Genomic DNA, 22,788 nt, shown 5'->3' with positions numbered 1-22,788 from the left:
TATAAACGCTGATTTTCCTATGACATAAAAAGCTTTGGAGGACAATTTATTTATTACTTACTTTCTGCAATTCAAATTGAGGGGGTGGAAGGGAATCCCCCACCCCAATCTTCCACAAAATAAAACAAATTACCCAATGATATAGGGAACCCCCACCCCATTGTACCTCAAATAACACAGGTTGCCCAATGATATATCAACATGATTTCACATGGGCTATTATAAAATAGGGGCAGCACGGTAGCATTGTGGATAGCAGCAGCACGGTAGCATTGTGGATAGCACAGTTGCTTCACAGCTCCAGGGTCCCAGGTTCGATTCCGGCTTGGGTCACTGTCTGTGCGGAGTCTGCACATCCTCCCCGTGTGCGCGTGGGTTTTCTCCGGGTGCTCCGGTTTCCTCCCACAGTCCAAAGATGTGCAGGTTAGGTGGATTGGCCATGATAAATTGCCCTTAGTGTCCAAAATTGCCCAGTGTTGGGTGGGATTATTGGGTTATGGGGATGAGGTGGAGGTGCTGACTTTGGGTAGGGTGCTCTTTCCAAGAGCCGGTGCAGACTCGATGGGCCGAATGGCCTCCTTCTGCACTGTAAATTCTATGATAAAAATTACCCAAGTGTATTGCCCAGATAAAATTGCTGTATGCATCATTACCTTACTGCACTTTATAGCATACGTATTGTCAATTTTTAATTTGTATTGTCGATTACCTGATGTGGTTCACCAAGACTAACATCCAGTTTAATAACTATCTTTTTGGCCTCTTCCAGATTCTTCTCCCGTCGCAATCCATCTTCCAGCTATTAAAAATAAGAGATTTTAAAATATGATCATTTACTATAAAATGTATACAGTTCTGCCCCTCCTCACAATAATTCTATAAATATCTAAACACACCCAACCCAACTGCTACAGCTCTACAAATGAAATAGCATACAGCACAGAAATTGCCCATTTAGCCTAACCCGTCTCTCCTAATGCTTGTATTTCATACATCACCTCCCATTCCATCTTCTTCCTCTCAGCCTTGCATAGTTTTCTATTCCCTATTCTGTCATTACTGGTTGAGTTTCCTTTTGAAAGTTTCACTTATCTGGTGCGAATTTCGCATGTCAGTCACTGAATGAAGAAATTTCCCCATTTGATTTATTAGTAACTATTTATGACCGCCATCTTCAATTCTCCCACAAGTGGAAACATTCTCGCCAGTACTACCCTGTCCAAACAATTCATAATTTTTAAGACCTCCACTTGGTTTCCCCAAAGTCCTCTCTTTGCTTAAGAAAAAGGGTCCCAACTTTTTCAATCTTTCCCGATAGGGATGATCAGTTCTGGTGTCATCCATATGCATCTTTTTATGCACTCTTTACTGTATCTATGCCCCTTTTATAGTATTGAGACCATGACTGTGCATAGCACGTGACTGATGTCTGGCCAGGGAAAGCGGCAGCATAATCAAAGACCCCTCCAACCCTACTTAATCACTCTTCCAACTTCTTCCATCGGGCAGGAGGTACTAAAGTCTGAGAACACGCACTAACAGATTCAAAAACAGCTTCTTCCCCGCTATTAACAGACTCCTAAACAACCCTCATATGGACTGATCTGATCGCTTCACACATCTGCTCCACTGAGTAGTACTATACCTCTGTATGCTACACTCGGTGTCTATGTATTTACATTATGTATTTATGTTTGCCCTATGTTTTTTCAAGAACGGAATGATCTGTCTGGGCTGTAAGCAGAACAATACTTTTCACTGTACCGTGGTACACATGACAATAAACAAATCCAATCCACCCAAAGCATTTTTAATTGCTTAGTGAACCTGCAATGCTGCTCTTGATGAGTTGCCCATCTGTACCCCTGAATCGCTTTGCCATTTTTCTTTAAACAATTGTTTGTTGAAGTCTACTTATTGTTCATGTGAAGTATTACCTTCACAGGTTCAAGTAAATAATCGGCTACTCATTTTTTAGTGGTAGAATTATTTATCTTAAAACACAGGTCGAGAGCAAACATATTATTCCATGGGTCTTCACAAAGCAAAAGGTTAGAACATAATTGTTCAGCGTGACGCACAGCAGAAAGGTGATTTGCTAAAACTAGACAACTGAACTCTTAGCATTATACTTCATTTCTGGGACCTGCATTTTCCCAGTTTTTCTTCACTCCAATCCCAAATACAATATAAATGTTGAAACTAATTCAAACTTCAGTGGTAGAAGAAAAACTGCAAGGGTCAAATTATTCAGAGATTTTATTAAGTGATGGCAGAACACATTTTGGAACACAAAAAAGCATTTTTTTTGTACAGTCATCTGAAGTACAGGGAAGCCTGACCTCAGAAAAAAAGACAATTAACAGTTTTCCGATATCATTCATCCCAGTGGACGAAAGATTGCCAATTGTTACTTATTTATGAAGGTTTTGCAGTGTGGACATATACCGAAGAAATCAGTTCAAATTGTCCAAATTCACTTATTTAAAACCCACACAGCTCCTAATAAAAACAAAAACTTTCATTCTATCAGTACAAGTTGGATTTAAATTAACACAAGCACTGATCAAATATTTTACTATTCAACAACATTCTAAATTTAAAATATTGGCATTGAACTTGGCTCAGTGGTAGACCGCGCACCAATCAGAAAATCATGGGATCAACTGCTGGTCCAGATGCTCAAGGCCAATATCTAGATTGACACTCCAGTGCTCAACTGAGTGAGTGCTGCACTGTTGGAACTTGTTGGGGTGGGGTGTTAAAGTTAAAATCTGCCTTCCCAGGTGGACATCAAAGAGCCAGTGGCATCAGGACCCTGCTCCAGAGGCAGAAGGGGGGGGGGGGGGTGTTGCCGAACTTGCTTCATTATTATCGGGCGGCGAATGTTGTCAAAGTGTGGCGATGGTGGGAAGGAGAAGGGGTACAGTGGGTTAGGATGGAGGAGGAATCTTGTTAGGGGTCTAGTTTGAGGGCTATGGTGATGACAGCGTTGCCAATGGCTCTGAGTAGTTATTCGGGGAGCCCAGTGATGCAATCCAGTGAAGATATGGAATCAGTTCAGGAGGCATTTTAGGGTGGAAGGAATGTCGGTGCTAACGCCGCGGTGCGAGAATCATGGGTTTGAGCCAGGGGGGATGGATAGTGTATACAGGAGGTGGAGGGAGGCGAGGCTGGTCAAGGTGAGGGATCTGGTATTTGGAGGAAGGGTTCGCCAGTCTGGAGGAGCTAAGGGAGAGGGTAGAGCTGCCGAGGGGGGGTGAGTTCAGGTATCTGCACGTCAGGGACTTTGTGCGAAAGGTCTGGAGGGGGTTCACTAGGTTCCCAGGATACACCCTGCTGGAGTGACTGCTGCTTCCGGATGTGGAAGGGGAGGGAAGTATTAGGGATATATATAAATGGCTGGGGGAGGCGAGCGGGTGGTGAAGATCAAGGAGAAATGGGAAGCGGAGTTGGGAGAGATCATCAATTGGGGAGTATGGAGTGAGGCACTGCGTAGGGTAAACGGGACCTCCTCTTGTGCAAGGATGAGCCTGATACAGTTTAAGGTGGTACACAGGGTGCATATGACTTGGGCGAGAATGAGTGGGTTCTTTAAGGGGATAGCAGATGAGTGAAAGATGTGGGCGGGGCCAGCGAATCACACGCACATGTTGGGGGTTGCGAAAAATTGGGAAGAATTCGGGAGTGTTCGCGGTCTTAGCCAGGATAGTGGAGGAGGAGGTGGACCCGGACCCTTTGGTGCGATATTTGGGATTTCAAAGAAGCCGGAGCTCATGGAGAAGAAAAGGCCAATGTCGTGGCCTTTGCCTCTCTTATTACACGGCGGTGAATTTTACTGGAGTGGTGGCATCGCCACCGAGGGTAGCGGCTTGGTTGGGTGACCTGTACGACTTCCTGCGATTAGAGAAGATAAAGTATGAGTTAAGGGGCTCTGCTGGGGGAGTTTGAGAAAAGGTGGGGGTTGTTTGTGACCGTGTTCGTCGCGGGTCGGGGGTTGAAAATGGGACCATCTGTACAGACTGTATAGTTGATTGTTGAGTATTATGTCTCTCGGGGTGTTTATTTGCTGTAACCTGTTTTGACACATGTTTGTAATAAAATACATTTAAAAACAAAAAATCCAGTGGCATCGTCTGAAGAGCAGCAGAGGTTTTCTTTGTCGCTAAAAATGGAATATCAGAGTCGTACGTAGAGCATTGCTGTGTGTAAATTGGTCATTACTCCACTTCACGGAGCCTATTTGGCTTGCCATGAAACACTTTTGGATGTTACGCAGTGATGAAAAGCTTTGTATAAATGCTAGTTATTTTTTTTAAAGGTTAAGGTCTGAACAAGCTATGCTGGCCACAAATTACATCTTCAACCAAGACGGTGGCACAGTGGATTGTCACTAGACTAGACTCGTAATCCAGAGGCCCAGGGTACTGCTCTGGTGACCTGGATTCAAATCCCACTACAGAAAATATATTGAATTAAAAATCTAATGATGACCATGAAAAGACCCTTATTAAAAAACTATCACCAATGTCCTTCAGGGAAGGAAATCTGCCATCCTTGCTTGGTCTGGCCTGCATGTGATCCACTTGGTAGGTATGGCCAATAAATGCTGGCTCAGCCAGCGCCACCCACATTCAATCAATAGGAAACAAATTTGAACCTATGGTTACTTAAACGTTACACTGGGACTTTTCTTCATCTAATGCCACATTGTTGCATCATGCGACTGTCGTTTGTCATTAAGAGAGAAAGTGAAATAATAATAATAATCTTTATTATTGTCACAACTCGGCTTACATTAACACTGCAATGAAGTTACTGTGAAAAGCCAGTAGTCGCCACACTCCGGCACCTATTCGGGTACACGGAGGAAGAATTCAGAATGTCCAATTTCCCTAACATCACGTCTTTCAGGACATGTGGGAGGAAGCCGGAGCACCTGGAGGAAACCTATGCAGACTCCGCACAGTGACCCAAGCCGGAAACCGAACCTGGGACCCTGGCGCTGTGAAGTAACAGTCCTAACCACCATGCTACCGTGCCAATAGGACCGAAGAGATGGACCTTGTCTACCAATTCGCATGCCCAATTAAAATCAATCCAGGAAACTTGAGCTCGATGGTAGGCTCATTCAGAAAGTCAGGGGGCATGGGATACAGCGAAATTTGGCTGTCTGGATACAGAATTGCCTGGCCGAAATAAAAAAGCGAGTGGTAGTGGATGGAAAATATTCCGCCTGGAGGTCGGTGACCAGTGGTATCCTGCAGGGATCTGTTCTGGGACCTCTGCTCTTTGTGGTTTATAAATGACTTGGATGAGGAAGTGGAAGGGTGGGTTAGTAAGTTTGCCGATGACACGTAGGTTGGTGGAGTTGTAGATAGTGTCGAGGGCTGTTGCAGGTTACAACAGGACATTTGACAGGATGCAGATCTGGGCTGAGAAGTGGCAGATGGAGTTCAACCTAGATAAATGCGAAGTGATTCATTTTGGAAGGTCGAATTTGAATGCTGAATACAGGGTTAAAGGCAGGATTCTTGGAAGTGTGGAGGAACAGAGGGATCTTAGGGTCCACATACATAGAGCTCTCAAAGTTGTCACCCAGGTTGACAGGGTTGTTAAGAAGGTGTATGGTGTGTTGGCTTTCATTAACAGGGGGATTGAGTTTAAGGGTCACGAAGTTTTGCTGCAGCTTTATAAAACCCTGGTAGACCACATTTGGAATATTGTGTCCAGTTCTGGTCGCCTCATTATAGGAAGGATACGGATGTTTTGGAGAGGGTGCAGTGGAGATTTACCAGGATGCTGTTTGAACTGGAGGGCATGTCTTATGAAGAAAGGTTGAGGGAGCTAGCACTTTTCTCACTGGAGCGAAGAAGGAACAGAGGTGACTTGATAGCGGTGTACAAGGTGATGAGAGGCATGGATAGAGTGGATAGCCAGAGACTTTTCCCCAGGGCGGAAATAGCTGTCACGAGGCGACATAGTTTTATGGTCATTGGAGGAAGGTATAGGGGAGATGTCAGAGGTAGGTTCTTTACACAGAGAGTGGTGGATGCGTGGAATGCACTGCCAGCAGAGATGTAGAGTCAGAGACATTAGGGACATTTAAGCAACTCTTGGGACAGGCACATGGACAGCAGTAAATTGAAGGGGTGTAGGTTAGGTTGATCTTAGATTAGGATAAATGGTCGGCACAACATTATGGGCCGAAGGGCCTGTACTGTTCTATGTTCAAACTGAGAAGTGTACAAAATGAACAACGATTTTGCTTACCTCCCTTTTTTCTTTTGATTCATTCTTCATTTGATCCCGTTGCCAGAGCTTTTTAACACTTTTCATCTGCGATTTTGATATAACCTCCCAGCGCTTAAAATAATTAAAATGTCAAATGCAGTCATGTTAGTGTAGCAGTGCAATGATGTCACCAACAGAACAAGGACAAATTTCCAGTAGTGCAACCATTGGTTCTCATCATCTCAACATGCAACTCCAGAATCTTCTTGGTCAATTAATCCTTCTTAGTTTTTACCTATTTATGGAATTGGATGGCCAAAATAGCAAGCAATATTCCAGAAATGACCTGCAAATGTCGGCATGACTTGCTCGGATTGGTACTTCAATGGTCCCCAGATGTACATCATCATCAGTTTGCTTTATAAATGCCTCAAATTAGGCTTGCTTTCACACTCGCACGCTGATGGTGGGGGCAAGTAAAATTGAGCAATGGTCCAACCAGTCTGAAATTTGATTGGGGGGAGAAGAGTAGTGTCAGGGTGAGGCAGATGGACCTGTCCATTCCTGTGTTTACGGATGCCTGTAAGGGGACAATTAATGGTAACTAATATACCCGCAAGTATTTCAAGTGTGGCAGTGGCCCATACAAAGCGAGAAACCAGAAGTCTTAGCTCCACAGCTAGTGTCAGGCAAGTGGGGAGGGGGAACCTTCTTTGCAGGCCCCTTGCCCCTTTCGGAGGCATCAACCCCACCTCCTTTATCCTCTGCCTTAGCCTCTCAAACTCGACCCCCCCCCCCCCCCCTCCCCAGACCCATTACCCGGGCCATTAGCTTGGAGGCTGGATTCTGTTAGGTCTAATTCTAGCCCCAACAGTGGTGACACTCCCACCTGCTGGAACTACAGAATGGAAAGGCATCCAATTTTCTGACAGGTCTCAGAGGCAAGACTTCCTCCCGAGATAGGGGGCGGAAGTCGCATTTTGCAACTGATTAACACGGTTTCCTGCATCAAAATGGTGCGGGACAGCTGGCAGGAATTCTGGGCGGGTTTTCTGACGTTTTAGTGGGGAGGGGCCAACTCAATGACCAGCTGATTTCAGAAATATAACCAATTATCATTTACAATCGTTTCAGATCTTTCACTTTCAGTGGGAATGGCACAGAGTTTTGCTTTGATTCCTGCACTCTGTGACTTAAGTTTTATTTTAATTACTTTTGTTGTAGAAGTCATTTTGGCTAGGCCAACTTTTCTCTGTAAATCTAATGGTGCCACCAATTTAAAGGAAGACAATTGATTGTCCCCATGTAAAACGTGGCTCAAGCGTCCTTGCATTATGAATGGACTATCACAGAAGAGGGCCTTTCATTAAGGACCTTCCTTCAAACTTTTAATGGTGCTGTCTCTGTAAGGGTAAGCACTTGTCTGTACCCCATGGTTTGCCGAAACGCCAACTAAAATCACCACATACATAGGTCAAAGGTGAAACAAGAACATCACCCTGGAAGGTGCAATGGCCAAAGTCACATTCAGTTTACTGCCCAAGCAAAGACGTTGCATAAATTTATACACAAATCGTTCAAGAAATAATCCTAATATTGGAAGCTGACCAATTTGTTGCAAATAGACAGTGGACTTAAGCTTGCATGTCATTTTGCATATTGTTAGCTTGTTGTATTGTAATTAAACAATTCCCAGCTAATGCTCAGATAGTCAGATGTTTTTAATTTAAGTTTACCATTGTAGATGAGCTGGTTTGATTCTATTCACATATTAATCATAAGTAAATTAATTATCATTATGGAATGTGGTGCTAATTATCATTATGGAATTATGGAACTTGGTCCAATCACTTTGGACCAGGTACGGGGTCCGCCCAAAAGGGCGCGAAGCCCCTGGGGACTATAAAATAGAGTCCCCAAGTTCAATTCGTCCTTCTTGGCAGGACCTCTCAGCAGCTCGAAACAACCCTTGACCGTGTCCTGCCTAGTAGCTGCACCAACCAAGTAAGTGTCCAGTCAACGCACGCTACGAGATAGGCGCTCCTAGCTACCAGTCTATACCAGCTTTCGATCAGAATCGAACGAAAGGCCATTTGTTCCCCTGACCTGGTGGGCCAGTTCCAAAGCTAAGTATAGGCCTTTTAGTGTTAGAGATAGTCTAGTAAGTAGAGTTTTACGCATGAGTACTGATTGACTGTGTATAATAAATGTGTTTTGATTTGAAACGTACTAACTGGTGTATTGAGTTATTGATCAGCACTTGAACTTGAACCTCGTGGTGGTATCATAAAGATACCTGGCGTCTCTAGAGCAAAGGTTATAAAACAGAGCAAATTAAGTAACGACACAACGAGCAACATATTACGGGACAACCAAAAGTTAGCATCAAAATGGCTTTGGGTGAAGCATCAGTGGATAATGAGCCAAGGACCTGCCTTGGGCAGAGCACACATGAATGAATATTATGCAAATGAAAATATGGTAGAAATTAGATAAAGTAGATATACAAGACATGTATGTGTTTGATGCCCTTCAACTAATGCATTATCTCGGACATTGTCAATGCACCATTTGCAAAATACATTCAGATTTCCTGACAGGTCAATTGCAGCCTCTAACTCCTGCTCCAATCAAGGTTACAGACCAAAATTCAAACCTGAAACTACTTGCTGTTTTGTTCCAGGTCAGCATGCTAACCATTCATCCCGCCTCATAATTAATTATATCATCTGGAATGTATATATTGATTGAAGCACCTTTAAATACCTCATTTTCCTTTTGGGAATCCACATAAATAGTTGGGAATGGTTCCTTCCCTGCTGCCTGTAAGGCCTGCAGAAACAGAATCAATTCACAAGTTACATATATTTTAAGTAAAACAAAGAATTTCTTTTAATAGCTATCAGACAGCATGTTTACCCGAAAAGCTGTTTTAAATGGTTTGTCTTTTGTTCCTGTTCCAATTGCATCATCTCCTTCACGACCAGAGACATATAATTCACCTGCAAAATATTAAAGTTAAAAATCTCACTTTTGTAGATGTGCAGACTCCGCACAGATAGTGACCCAAGCCGGAATCGAACCTGGGACCCTGGAGCTGTGAAGCAATTGCGCTATCCACAATGCTACCGTGCTGCATAATATAATATAACAGATACATAGACACATAATATAACATAGATACAAAAAAATTCCAACAATCATCAAGGAATAAACGCTAGCTTCAGTAACGACTACTATGAATCTAGCAGATTCTCACAAAAGCCCATCTAGTTTATTAACTCCTTTGAGAAGGGAATCTGTTGTCCCTAACCTCTCTACATCAGAGTCCAGACCCAGGACAATGCCACTGACTCTTTTTTTTTTTTATTAAATATTTTATTGAAAATTTTTGGTCAACCAACACAGTACATTGTGCATCCTTTACACAATATAACAACACAAATAACAATGACCTATTTTATAAACAAAAAATGAATAAATAATAAATAACAAAAATAAAAACTAGCCCTAATTGGCAACTGCCTTGTCACAAGTAACACTCTCCAAAAATATAATTTAACAGTCCAATATATAATTATCTGTAGCAACGACCTATACATACTATACAGTATATATTAACAACCCTGAGAGTCCTTCTGGTTCCTCCTCCCCCCCCCCCGATCCTGGGCTGCTGCTGCTGCCTTCTTTTTCCCATTCCGTCTATCTTTCTGTGAGGTATTCGACGAACGGTTGTCACCGCCTGGTGAACCCTTGAGCCGACCCCCTTAGGACGAACTTAATCCGCTCTAGCTTTATAAACCCCGCCATGTCATTTATCCAGGTCTCCACCCCCGGGGGCTTGGCTTCTTTCCACATTAGCAATATCCTGCGCCGGGCTACTAGGGACGCAAAGGCCAAAACATCGGCCTCTCTCGCCTCCTGCACTCCCGGCTCTTGTGCAACCCCAAATATAGCCAACCCCCAGCTTGGTTCGACCCGGACTCCTACTACTTTTGAAAGCACCTTTGTCACCCCCATCCAAAACCCCTGTAGTGCCGGGCATGACCAAAACATATGGGTATGATTCGCTGGGCTGCTCGAGCACCTCGCACACCTATCCTCCACCCCAAAAAATTTACTGAGCCGTGCTCCAGTCATATGTGCCCTGTGTAATACCTTAAACTGAATCAGGCTTAGCCTGGCACACGAGGACGACGAGTTTACCCTGCTTAGGGCATCTGCCCACAGCCCCTCCTCGATCTCCTCCCCCAGCTCTTCTTCCCATTTCCCTTTTAGTTCATCTACCATAGTCTCCCCTTCGTCCCTCATTTCCCTATATATATCTGACACCTTACCATCCCCCACCCATGTCTTTGAGATCACTCTGTCCTGCACCTCTTGTGTCGGGAGCTGCGGGAATTCCCTCACCTGTTGCCTCGCAAAAGCCCTCAGTTGCATATACCTGAATGCATTCCCTTGGGGCAACCCATATTTCTCGGTCAGCGCTCCCAGACTCGCGAACTTCCCATCCACAAACAGATCTTTCAGTTGCGTTATTCCTGCTCTTTGCCACATTCCATATCCCCCATCCATTCCCCCCGGGGCAAACCTATGGTTGTTTCTTATCGGGGACCCCCCCAAGGCTCCAGTCTTTCCCCTATGCCGTCTCCACTGTCCCCAAATCTTCAGTGTAGCCACCACCACCGGGCTTGTGGTGTAGTTCCTCGGTGAGAACGGCAATGGGGCTGTCACCATAGCCTGTAGGCTAGTCCCCCTACAGGACGCCCTCTCTAATCTCTTCCACGCCGCTCCCTCCTCCTCTCCCATCCACTTACTCACCATTGAAATATTAGCGGCCCAATAATACTCACTTAGGCTCGGTAGTGCCAGCCCCTCCCTATCCCTGCTACGCTGTAAGAATCCCTTCCTCACTCTCGGGGTCTTCCCGGCCCACACAAAACCCATGATGCTCTTTTCAATCCTTTTAAAAAAGCCTTCGTAATCACCACCGGGAGGCACTGAAACACAAAGAGGAATCTCGGGAGGACCACCATCTTAACCGCCTGCACCCTCCCTGCCATTGACAGGGATACCATATCCCATCTCTTGAAATCCTCCTCCATCTGTTCCACCAACCGCGTTAAATTTAACCTATGCAATGTGCCCCAATTCTTAGCTATCTGGATCCCCAGGTAACGAAAGTCCCTTGTTACCTTCCTCAACGGTAGGTCCTCTATTTCTCTACTCTGCTCCCCTGGATGCACCACAAACAACTCACTTTTCCCCATGTTCAATTTATACCCTGAAAAATCCCCAAACTCCCCAAGTATCCGCATTATTTCTGGCATCCCCTCCGCCGGGTCCGCCACGTATAGTAGCAAATCGTCCGCATACAAAGATACCCGGTGCTCTTCTCCTCCCCCAAGTACTCCCCTCCACTTCTTGGAACCCCTCAACGCTATCGCCAGGGGCTCAATCGCCAGTGCAAACAATAATGGGGACAGAGGGCATCCCTGCCTTGTCCCTCTATGGAGCCGAAAATATGCCGATCCCCGTCCATTCGTGACCACGCTCGCCACTGGGGCCCTATACAACAGCTGCACCCATCTAACATACCCCTCTCCAAAACCAAATCTCCTCAACACCTCCCACAAATAATCCCACTCCACTCTATCAAATGCTTTCTCGGCATCCATCGCCACTACTATCTCCGTTTCTCCCTCTGGTGGGGCCATCATCATTACCCCTAACAACCTCCGTATATTTGTGTTCAGCTGTCTCCCCTTCACAAACCCAGTTTGGTCCTCGTGGACCACCCCCGGGACACATTCCTCTATTCTCATTGCCATTACCTTGGCATCTACATTTAGGAGGGAAATAGGTCTATAGGACCCGCATTGTAGCGGGTCCTTTTCCTTCTTTAAGAGAAGCGATATCGTTGCTTCAGACATAGTCGGGGGCAGTTGTCCCCTTTCCTTTGCCTCATTAAAGGTCCTCGTCAGTACCGGGGCGAGCAAGTCCACATATTTTCTATAGAATTCGACTGGGAATCCATCCGGTCCCGGGGCCTTTCCCGCCTGCATGCTCCTAATTCCTTTCACCACTTCTTCTACCTCGATCTGTGCTCCCAGTCCCACCCTTTCCTGCTCTTCCACCTTGGGAAATTCCAGCCGACCCAAGAAGCCCATCAATCTCTCCCTCCCATCCGGGGGTTGAGCTTCATATAATTTTTTATAAAATGTCTTGAACACTCCATTCACTCTCTCCGCTCCCCGCTCCATCTCTCCTTCCTCATCCCTCACTCCCCCTATTTCCCTCGCTGCTCCCCTTTTCCTCAATTGGTGTGCCAGCAACCTGCTTGCCTTCTCCCCATATTCGTACTGTACACCCTGTGCCTTCCTCCATTGTGCCTCTGCAGTGCCTGTAGTCAGCAAGTCAAATTCTACATGTAGCCTTTGCCTTTCCCTGTACAGTCCCTCCTCCGGTGCTTCCGCATATTGTCTGTCCACCCTCAAAAGTTCTTGCAGCAACCGCTCCCGTTCCTTACTCTCCTGCTTCCCTTTATGTGCCCTTATTGATATCAGCTCCCCTCTAACCACCGCCTTCAACGCCTCCCAGACCACTCCCACCTGGACCTCCCCATTATCATTGAGTTCCAAGTACTTTTCAATGCACCCCCTCACCCTTAGACACACCCCCTCATCTGCCATTAGTCCCATGTCCATTCTCCAGGGTGGGCGCCCTCCTGTTTCCTCCCCTACCTCCAAGTCCACCCAGTGTGGAGCGTGATCCGAAATGGCTATAGCCGTATACTCCGTTCCCCTCACCTTCGGGATCAATGCCCTACCCAGCACAAAAAAGTCTATTCGCGAGTAGACTTTATGGACATAGGAGAAAAACGAGAACTCCTTACTCCTAGGTCTGCTAAATCTCCACGGGTCTACACCTCCCATCTGCTCCATAAAATCTTTAAGTACCTTGGCTGCTGCCGGCCTCCTTCCAGTCCTGGACTTCGACCTATCCAGCCCTGGTTCCAACACCGTATTAAAATCTCCCCCCATTATCAGCTTTCCCATCTCTAGGTCCGGAATGCGTCCTAGCACCGCCTCATAAAATTGGCATCATCCCAGTTCGGGGCATATACGTTTACCAAAACCACCGTCTCCCCCTGTAGTTTGCCACTCACCATCACGTATCTGCCCCCGTTATCCGCCACTATCGTCTTTGCCTCGAACATTACCCGCTTCCCCACTAATATAGCCACCCCCCTGTTTTTCGCATCTAGCCCCGAATGGAACACCTGCCCCACCCATCCTTTGCGTAGCCTAACCTGGTCTATCAGTTTCAGGTGCGTTTCCTGTAACATAACCACATCTGCCTTAAGTTTCTTAAGGTGTGCGAGTACCCGTGCCCTCTTTATCGGCCCGTTCAGCCCTCTCACGTTCCACGTGATCAGCCGAGATGCCACTGACTCTTAACTAACGACTTAAATGGCCTGGACCTGGGCAGTAGATTGCACAAAGTCTACATAACTGGGTTACTTCTCTTCTTACCACAGCAAAGTTGTGGGATAATCAAATATTTTACTGAAGAGAAAGAAATGATTCTTACTGCAACCCAAGTAAAAGCTAACTATGTTAATTCTAGTTAATGTACCAACAAATCTACATGCTTACTTTCTCAAAATACATGCACACGCCAAGAGATGGATCCTTCAGCAAGAACTTTTTAAAACTTCACTTTTGGAACAAGGGCATTGCCAGTTAGGTGAACATAGATTGCACATTACTAATTGCTCTGGAAAAGGTAGTTGATGAGTCATATTCTTGAACCACTGCAGTCCATGTGGTGAAGAAACAGCCACAGTGCTGTTCAGAAGGGAGTTCCAGGGCTTTGACTCAGCGACAGTGAAGGAACGTTGATAATGTTCCAAGTCAGGATGTTGTGTAGTTTGGAGGGGACTTGCAGTGTTGGTGTTTCCATGCATTTACTGACTTTGCCCTTCTTCTCAGTGAGAGGGGCCAGGGGCTTGAAGATGCCGTTGAAGGAGCCTTGGTGAGAAGAGTCAGAATGGCACAGAAACCTTTTGGGCTTTTTACAGTCCAGTTCAAGAGTCCGTAGAACAATCGAGTTAGGTCCTTTCCCAGGTCTATCCTCGATGCCCTTCAAGTTTATTTCCCCTCAAGTGCCTATTGAATTTCCTTTAGAAGTCATTGATCTTTTTCACTTCTAGAATATCGACAGACCAGTATGTCTAATTTGAAGCTAATTTCAGTATGCAGTATTTTTGGTGATTTATGGAAAACAAATTCATCGCATTAAAATTGATAGTACCAAGGAAAGAGGAAAATTATGAATCAGAGTTATGTTGTTGTCCACCAGCAACTGGAAACAATAGCTGCCACATCATAATAATAATCTTTATTACTGTCACAAGTAGGCTTACATTAACACTGCAATGAAGTTACTGTGAAAATCCCCTGGTTGCCACACTCCAGCGCCTGTTTGGGTACACCGAAGGAAAATACAGAATGTTCAATTCGCCTTTCGGAACTTGTGGAAGGAAACCAGAGCACCCGGAGGAAACCCACACAGACACGGGGAGAATGTGCAGACTCCGCACAGAGATTGACATCAGTGTATATTCCAAAACTGCAGGCTTGATGGGTTGAAGGATCTCCCCTTGCAGAGAAATGGATTTTCGCAAGTACTTGCAGTGGTTCTTTTCTGATGTGCAAACCCAGACAACTGCAGTGCTCTATTGCCCGTCTTATTGAAACTAGCTAAATCAAACAGATTGAGGATGGAGTCTGATATCTTCTGGTCTGTAAGTTCCTGTCACTCAGTGCCTTTACTAACTGAATCTCTGCAGGAACTATGAAATAACATAGCATTCAGCCCTTCAAGTCTGCTCCACCATTCATTATGATCATCAAGTTCAATATCCTGATCCCACCTCCTCCCCCCATATACCTTGATCCCTTAAGCCCCAAGAGCTATATCTAATTCCTTCTTGAAATCACATGGCCTCAACTACTTTCAGCGCTACCACAGATTCACCACTCCCTAGGTGAAGAAATTTCTCCTCACCTCAGTCCGAAAAGATTTATCCCTTATCCTCAAACTATGACCCCTGGTTCTGGACTCCCCCCACCATCAGGAACATTCTTTCTGAATCTACCCTGTCTAATCCTATTACAATTTTGTAAGTTTCTATGAGATCCCCTCTCACTCTTCTCAATTCCAATGAATATAATCCTAACCCATTTAGTCTCTCCTCATATGACAGTCCAACCATCCCAGGAATCAGTCTGTTAAACTTTCACTGCACTCACTCCATAACAAGAACATCCTTCCTCAGATGACACCAAAACTGCACACATTCCAAGGGTGGCATCACCAATGCCCTATACAACTGCAGTAAAGCATCCCTATTCTTATACTCAAATCCTCTCGCGATGAAGACCAACATACCATTTGCCTTCTTCACTGCCCAGTATCTACGCGCTTACTTTCAGCGACTGATGCACGAGGGCACCAAGATCTCGCTGAGTATCCATCTCTGTCAATTTACACCATTCAAATAATCTGAATTGTTATTTTTGGCTACCGAAGTGGATAATCTCACATTCATCCACATGACATTGCACCTGCCATGCCCACTCACTCAGCCTGTCCAAATCATGCTGAAGCATCTCTGTCACCCTCCTCACAGCTCACCCTCCCACCCAACTTTGCATCATCGGCAAATTTGGAGGTAATACATTTAGTTCCCTCATTCAAATCATTAATATATAATGTGAACACTCGGGGCCCCAGCCTGAAAAAGACGGAGTGGCTTGCAAGGCCATTTCACAGTCAATCACATTGCTGTGGACATGGAGTCAAAGACCAAGCAAAGTAGACAGTTTTCCTTTCCTAAAAGGATTTTTACAACAATCATAAGACACAGGAGCAAAATTAGGGCACTCGGCCCATCGAGTCTGCTCTGCCATTCAATCATGGCTGGTATTTTTCTCATCCCCATTCTCCTGCATTCTCCCCACAACCTCTGATCCCCTTATTAATCAAGAACCTATTTATCTCTGTCTTGAAGACACTCAGTGATTTGGCTGTCACAGCATTCTGCGGCAAAGAGTTCCACAGATTCACCACCCTCAAGCTGAAGAAATTCATTCTCATCTCTGTTTTAAAGGGTTGTCCCTTAGTCAAAGATTGTGTCCTCTCGTCCCAGTTTTTCCTACAAGGGGAAACATCCTCTCCACGTCCACTCTATCCAGGCATCACAGTATCCAATTTCAACGAGATGCCCCCTCATCCTTCTAAACACCATCGAGTATAGAACCAGAGTCGTCAACTGTCTTGTGAACCTCCTCTGAACCCTTCCCAAGGTCAGAACATTCTTCCTTAGATATGGAGCCCAAAACTGCTCACAATACTCCAAATGTGGTCTGAACAGGGCTTTATACAGCCTCAGAAGTACATCCCTGCTTTTGTATTCTAGCCCGCTCGACATGAATGCTAACATTGAATTTGCCTTGCATTTCCCCATTTAGAAAAGTCTATGCCTCCATTCCTCCTTCCAAAGTGCATAATCTCACACTGTCCAACATTGTCTTCCATCTGACACCAACTTTCTTTGCCAACTCTCCCATCCTGTCCAGGTCCATCTGCAGCCCCCTTGTTTCCTCGATACTACCTGTCCGTCTACAGATCTTTGTATCATCTGCAAACTTAGCAACCTTCTTCAGATCATTAATGTATATTGTGAGAAGTTGTGATCCCAGCACCGACCCGAGACACACTAGTCACCGGCTGCGATCCTGAAAAAGACCTCTTTATCACCACACTCTGCCTTCTGCAGTCAGCCAATCCTCTATCCATGCCAGGATCTTACCCTTAACACTGTGGGCTTTTAACTTATTTAACAGTCTCCTATGAGGCACCTTGTCAAAGGCACACTGGAAATCTAAATAAATAACATCCACTGATTCTCCCTTGTCTAACTTTCTTGTTACTTCTTCAAAGAACTCCAACAGATTTGTCATATATGGCCTCCCCTTGAAGCCGTGCTGACTCAGTCCTATTTTATCATGCACCTCCAAGTACTCCGCGATCTCATCTTTAATAATGGACTCTAAAAACTTACCAATGACCGATGTCAGGCTAACCGGCCTATAATTTCCCATCTTCTGCCTCCCTCACTTCTTAAACAGTGGTGTTATATTAGGTGCTTTCCGGTCCTCTAGGACCCTCCCTGCCTCCAGTGATTCCTGAAAGATCACCACCAATGCCTCCACAATATCCTCAGCTATCTATTTTGGAATCCAGTGGTGTAGTCCATCCGGTCCATGTCAATTATCCAGCTTCAGACCTTGCAGTTTCCTCAGAACCTTCTCCTTAGTGATGGCCACGATACTCACCTCAGCCCCCTCATTCTTCTGGACTCTGGCATCCCACTAGCATTTTCCACCATGAAGACTGATGCAAAGTAACTATTCAGTTCCTCTGCCATTTCTTTGTTTCCTATTATTACTTCTCCAGCCATATTTTCCAGTGGTTCAATGGTTCTTACCTTTTATATATTGAAAAAATATCTTATCTTCTTTTATATTACTAGCTAGCGTGCACTTATATTTCATCTTTTGCCGCCTTATTGCTTTTTTAGTTGTCTTCTGCTCACTGTTAAAGGCTTCCCAGTAATCCTCGCCACTTTGTATGCCTTTTCTTTTATGCTGTCCTTGACTTTCCTTGTCAGCCATGGATGCCGTGCCCTCCCCTTAGCATGTTTCCTCCTCCTTGGGATGAATTTCTGTTGTATCACCCGAATAAGCCCCCAAAACCCCTGCCTTTTCTGTCCCACTGTCTTCCCTGCTAGGCTCCTTTTCTAATCAACTCTGGGTAGCTCCTCCCTCAGCTCTTTGTAGTTACCCTTATTTAATTGTAATACCGTTATATCTGATTCCAGCTTCTCCCTCTCAAACTGTAGGGTAAATTATATCATATTGTGGCCATTGCTCCCCAAGGTTCCTTCAACTTAGGTTCCCAATCAAATCTGCCTCATTACACATCACCAAATCCAGAACTGCCTGTTCCCCAGTAGGCTCTGTCACAAGCTGCTCCAAGAACTCGTCTCTTCGACATTCCACAAATTCCTTTTCTTTGGATCCATTACCAACCTGATTTTCCCAGTCCATCTGCATATTGAAGATCCCCCATGATTATTGTAATATTGCCTTTTTTACATGCTTTTTCTATCTCCTGATTTATTTTCTGCCCCACATTCTGATTCCTGCTTGGGGGCCTGCACATAACTCCCATCATGATTTTTTTACGTTTGCGATTTCCCAACTCGACCCACAGAGGTTCTATGCCTTCTGATCCTATATCTCTTCTTGCTAATGATTTAACTTCATTCCTTACTGACAATGCAACCCCACCACCATTGCCCATCTGCCTGTCCTTTCGACAGGGCACATATCTTTGTATATTTAGATCCCAGCCCTGATCCCCTTGCAACGACGTCTCTGTGATGCCCACATCGTACCGGCCAATTTCAATGTGCACAACAAGCTCATTTACCCTCCTCCTTTAGGATGTCGTGAATTTATTCAGACTTTTTGCTTCCTGTATGCTAACCAGTTTTCTATCCATCTCAAGACACTACGCATAATCCCTTCGCTGCTATGTGAGACTACTGCTGTGTGAGACGTTGATTACACCACTGCTTTCCAAATGTTCTACTACAATATTCCTGACATGGACTCTAGAAACTTCCCTACTATCGACGTTAGGCTCACTGGTCTATAGCACCCTGGTTTGTCCAGGGTGAGTGCTGCTGATCCTTGGTTTGTGCGGGATGGGAGTACCCCTGCTTGTCTCATACACATTGGGCCGCTCCAAAATTACGCTGGTAATTTTGTGATGGGAGACAAGGAAATAGCTGAGGAACTGAATAAGTACTTTGCGTCAGTCTTCACAGTAGAAGACATGAGTAATATCCCAACAATTCCAGAGAGTCAGGGGGCAGATTTGAATATGGTAGCCATCACAAAGAAGAAAGTGCTAGAGAAACTAAGAGGTCTAAAAATTGATAAATCCCCGGGCCCAGATGGGCTACATCCCAGAGTACTAAAGGAGATAGCTGAAGAAATAGTGGAGGCGTTAGTTATGATCTTTCAAAAGTCACTGGAGTCAGGGAAAGTCCCAGAGGATTGGAAAATCGCTGTTGTAACCCCCCTGTTCAAGAAGGGAACAAGGAAAAAGGGGGTCAGGGGGCAGAGTTGAATATGGTAGCCATCACAAAGGGGAAAGTGCTAGAGAAACTAAGAGGTCTAAAAATTGATAAATCCCCGGGACCAGATGGGCTACATCCTAGAGTTCTAAAGGAGATAGCTGAAGAAATAGTGGAGGCGTTAGTTATGGGGCGTCATTCTCCGCCGGCGGGAGTCTCCGTTTTGCCGGCGCCCGGGGGTTTCCCGACGGCGTGGGGCTGCCCCACAATGGGAAACCCCATTGACCGGCCGGTGTTACGGAGACTCCCGCCGGCCAGTCGGGGCAGAAATGTGGCGGGGTGGGTAGGAGAATTTCGCCCATGATCTTTCAAAAGTCACTGGAGTCAGGGAAAGTCCCAGAGGATTGGAAAATCGCTGTTGTAACCCCACCCTGTTCAAGAAGGGAACAAGGAAAAAGATGGAAAATTATAGGCCAATTAGCCTAACCTCGGTTGTTGGCAAGATTCTAGAATCCATTGTTAAGGATGAGATTTCTAAATTCTTGGAAGTGCAGGGTCGGATTAGGACAAGTCAGCATGGATTTAGTAAGGGGAGGTCGTGCCTGACAAACCTGTGAAGAGTTCTTTGAAGAGATAACAAATAGGTTAGACCAAGGAGAGCCAATGGATGTTATCTATCTCGACTTCCAAAAGGCCTTTGATAAGGTGCCTCACGGGAGACTGCTGAGTAAAATAAGGGCCCATGGTATTCGAGGCAAGGTACTAACATGGATTGACGATTGGCTGTCAGGCAGATAGTTAGGATAAAAGGTTCTTTTTCGGAATGGCAACCGGTGACGAGTGGTGTCCCGCAGGGTTCAGTGTTGGGGCCACAGCTGTTCTCTTTATATCTTAACAATCTAGATGACGGGACTGGGGGCATTCTGGCTAAGTTTGCCGATGATACAAAGATAGGTGGAGGGGCAGGTAGTATGGAGTAGGTGGGGAGGCTGCAGAAAGATTTAGACAGTTTAGGTGAGTGGTCCAAGAAATGGCTGATGAAATTCAACGTGGGCAAGTGCGAGGTCTTGCATTTTGGAAAAAAGTATAGAGGCATGGACTATTTTCTAAACGGTGACAAAATTCATAATGCTGAAGTGCAAAGGGACTTGGGAGTCCTAGTCCAGGATTCTCTAAAGGTAAACTTGCAGGTTGAGTCCGTAATTAAGAAAGCAAATGCAATGTTGTCATTCATCTCAAGAGGCTTGGAATATAAAAGCAAGGGATGTACTTCTGAAGCTTTACAAAGCATTAGTTAGGCCCCATTTAGAATACTGTGAGCAATTTTGGGCCCCACACCTCAGGAAGGACATACTGGCATTGGAGCGGGTCCAGCGGAGATTCACACGGATGATCCCAGGAATGGTAGGCCTAACATACGATGAACGTCTGAGGATCCTGGGATTATATTCATTGGAGTTTAGGAGGTTGAGGGGAGATCTAATAGAAACTTACAAGATAATGAATGGCTTAGATAGGGTGGATGTAGGGAAGTTGTTTCCATTACAGGGGAGACTAGGACCCGGGGGCACAGCCTTAGAATAAAAGGGAGTCACTTTAGAACAGAGATGAGGAGAAATTTCTTCAGCCAGAGAGCGGTGGGTCTGTGGAATTCATTGCCACAGAGGGCGGTGGAGGCCGGGACGTTGAGTGTCTTTAAGACAGAAGTTGATAAATTCTTGATTTCTCAAGGAATTAAGGAGAGCGGGTAAATGGAGTTGAAATCAGCCATGATTGAATGGTGGAGTGGACTCGATGGGCCGAATGGCCTTACTTCCGCTCCTATGTCTTATGGTCTTAGCGATCTGTTGAGCTGCTTGCAGAAATACTTTTCACTGTACCTCGGTACACGCGACAATAAACAAATCCAATCCAATCCATCCACGCAGGGGAGTGGGGGGAATCCACACAGGATGGGGGGGGGGGTCAAGGGAAATCCACAGGGGGTGGGAATCCACACGGGAGGGGGGGGGGGGGAAGAATCCACACGGGAGGGAGGGGGGAATCCACACGGCGGGGGGGGGGGGGGATCCACACGGGAGGGAGGGGGGGAATCCACACGGGAGGGAGGGGGGAATCCACACGGGAGGGAGGGGGGGAATCCACACGGGAGGGAGGGGGGAATCCACACGGGAGGGGAGCATCCATACCAGGGAGTGTGGGAGCGGGTGGAAGGGCATCCGCACGGTACCAGCCAGGGGCGGCACCCGCACTGACCCAAAGTCCCCGGCAAACCTGCTCCTTACCAAGCGACAGGTTGGCCGCCTCCTGACTGATGTCCCCGGAAGACATTATATCAGCTCTCTCCGGAACAGCAATCTCACCCTGGCCGCCACTCACAATCTCACCGGCCACCGACTGCGGGAGGGGGAGTTGGGAAGCGACACACCCCCTCGACCCGCCCATTCCTGACCGCTGATTGGGCAGCGCTCCCCCCCCCCGCTCCGCCCCGGAATGACGCTGTCTCAAGCAGGCTCTGCGCCTGCGCTGTGCTGAGGCGTTCGCAACCTATTGCATCAGATCAGTCGGGGAGGGAGGGAGCTGGTGCATGGGGGGGGGAGGGAGGGAGGAGCTGGTACATGGGGGGGGGGAGGGAGGAGCTGGTACATGGGGGGGGGGAGGGAGGAGCTGGTACATGGGGGGGGGGGGGGAGGGAGGAGCTGGTACATGGGGGGGGGAGGGAGGAGCTGGTACATGGGGGGGGGGAGGGAGGAGCTGGTACATGGGGGGGGGGAGGGAGGAGCTGGTACATGGGGGGGGGAGGGAGGAGCTGGTACATGGGGGGGGGGGGGGAGGAGCTGGTACATGGGGGGGGGGAGGAGGAGCTGGTACATGGGGGGGGGAGAGGAGGAGCTGGTACATGGGGGGGGGAGAGGAGGAGCTGGTACATGGGGGGGGGGAGGAGGAGCTGGTACATGGGGGGGGGGGAGGAGGAGCTGGTACATGGGGGGGGGAGAGGAGGAGCTGGTACATGGGGGGGGGGAGGAGCTGGTACATGGGGGGGGGAGGAGCAGGTACATGGGGGGGGGGAGGAGCTGGTACATGGGGGGGGGGAGGAGCTGGTACATGGGGGGGGGAGGAGCTGGTACATGGGGGGGGGGAGGAGCTGGTACATGGGGGGGGGGAGGAGCTGGTACATGGGGGGGGAGGAGCTGGTACATGGGGTGGGGGGGGGGAGCTGGTACATGGGGTGGGGGGGGGAGCTGGTACATGGGGTGGGGGGGGGAGCTGGTACATGGGGTGGGGGGGGGAGCTGGTACATGGGGTGGGGGGGGGGGGAGCTGGTACATGGGATGGGG

The 22,788-nt window shown here is 46.8% G+C and overlaps 1 protein-coding gene across 1 annotated transcript in view; it reads right to left on the bottom strand.

Moving 5' to 3' along the window:
• Positions 1 to 21,889, bottom strand: part of nars1 (asparaginyl-tRNA synthetase 1) — a 42,595-nt gene extending 20,706 nt beyond the window's left edge. Inside the window, exons 1-5 of the mRNA XM_072497357.1 lie at positions 21,736 to 21,889; positions 9,154 to 9,236; positions 9,001 to 9,066; positions 6,274 to 6,366; positions 710 to 799 (exon numbers count right to left, since the gene is read on the bottom strand). Coding sequence (XP_072353458.1) covers positions 710 to 799; positions 6,274 to 6,366; positions 9,001 to 9,066; positions 9,154 to 9,236; positions 21,736 to 21,781 — 378 coding nt within the window. The 5' untranslated portion in view covers positions 21,782 to 21,889. The remainder of the gene's footprint in view (positions 1 to 709; positions 800 to 6,273; positions 6,367 to 9,000; positions 9,067 to 9,153; positions 9,237 to 21,735) is intronic.
• Positions 21,890 to 22,788: the final 899 nt, after the last annotated feature.

This window comes from Scyliorhinus torazame, chromosome 3, assembly GCF_047496885.1.
Source record: "Scyliorhinus torazame isolate Kashiwa2021f chromosome 3, sScyTor2.1, whole genome shotgun sequence".
In the NCBI taxonomy this organism is placed as follows: domain Eukaryota; kingdom Metazoa; phylum Chordata; class Chondrichthyes; order Carcharhiniformes; family Scyliorhinidae; genus Scyliorhinus; species Scyliorhinus torazame.
Note: the sequence above shows the minus strand (reverse complement) of the source record. Positions and strands in the feature narration are given on the sequence as shown.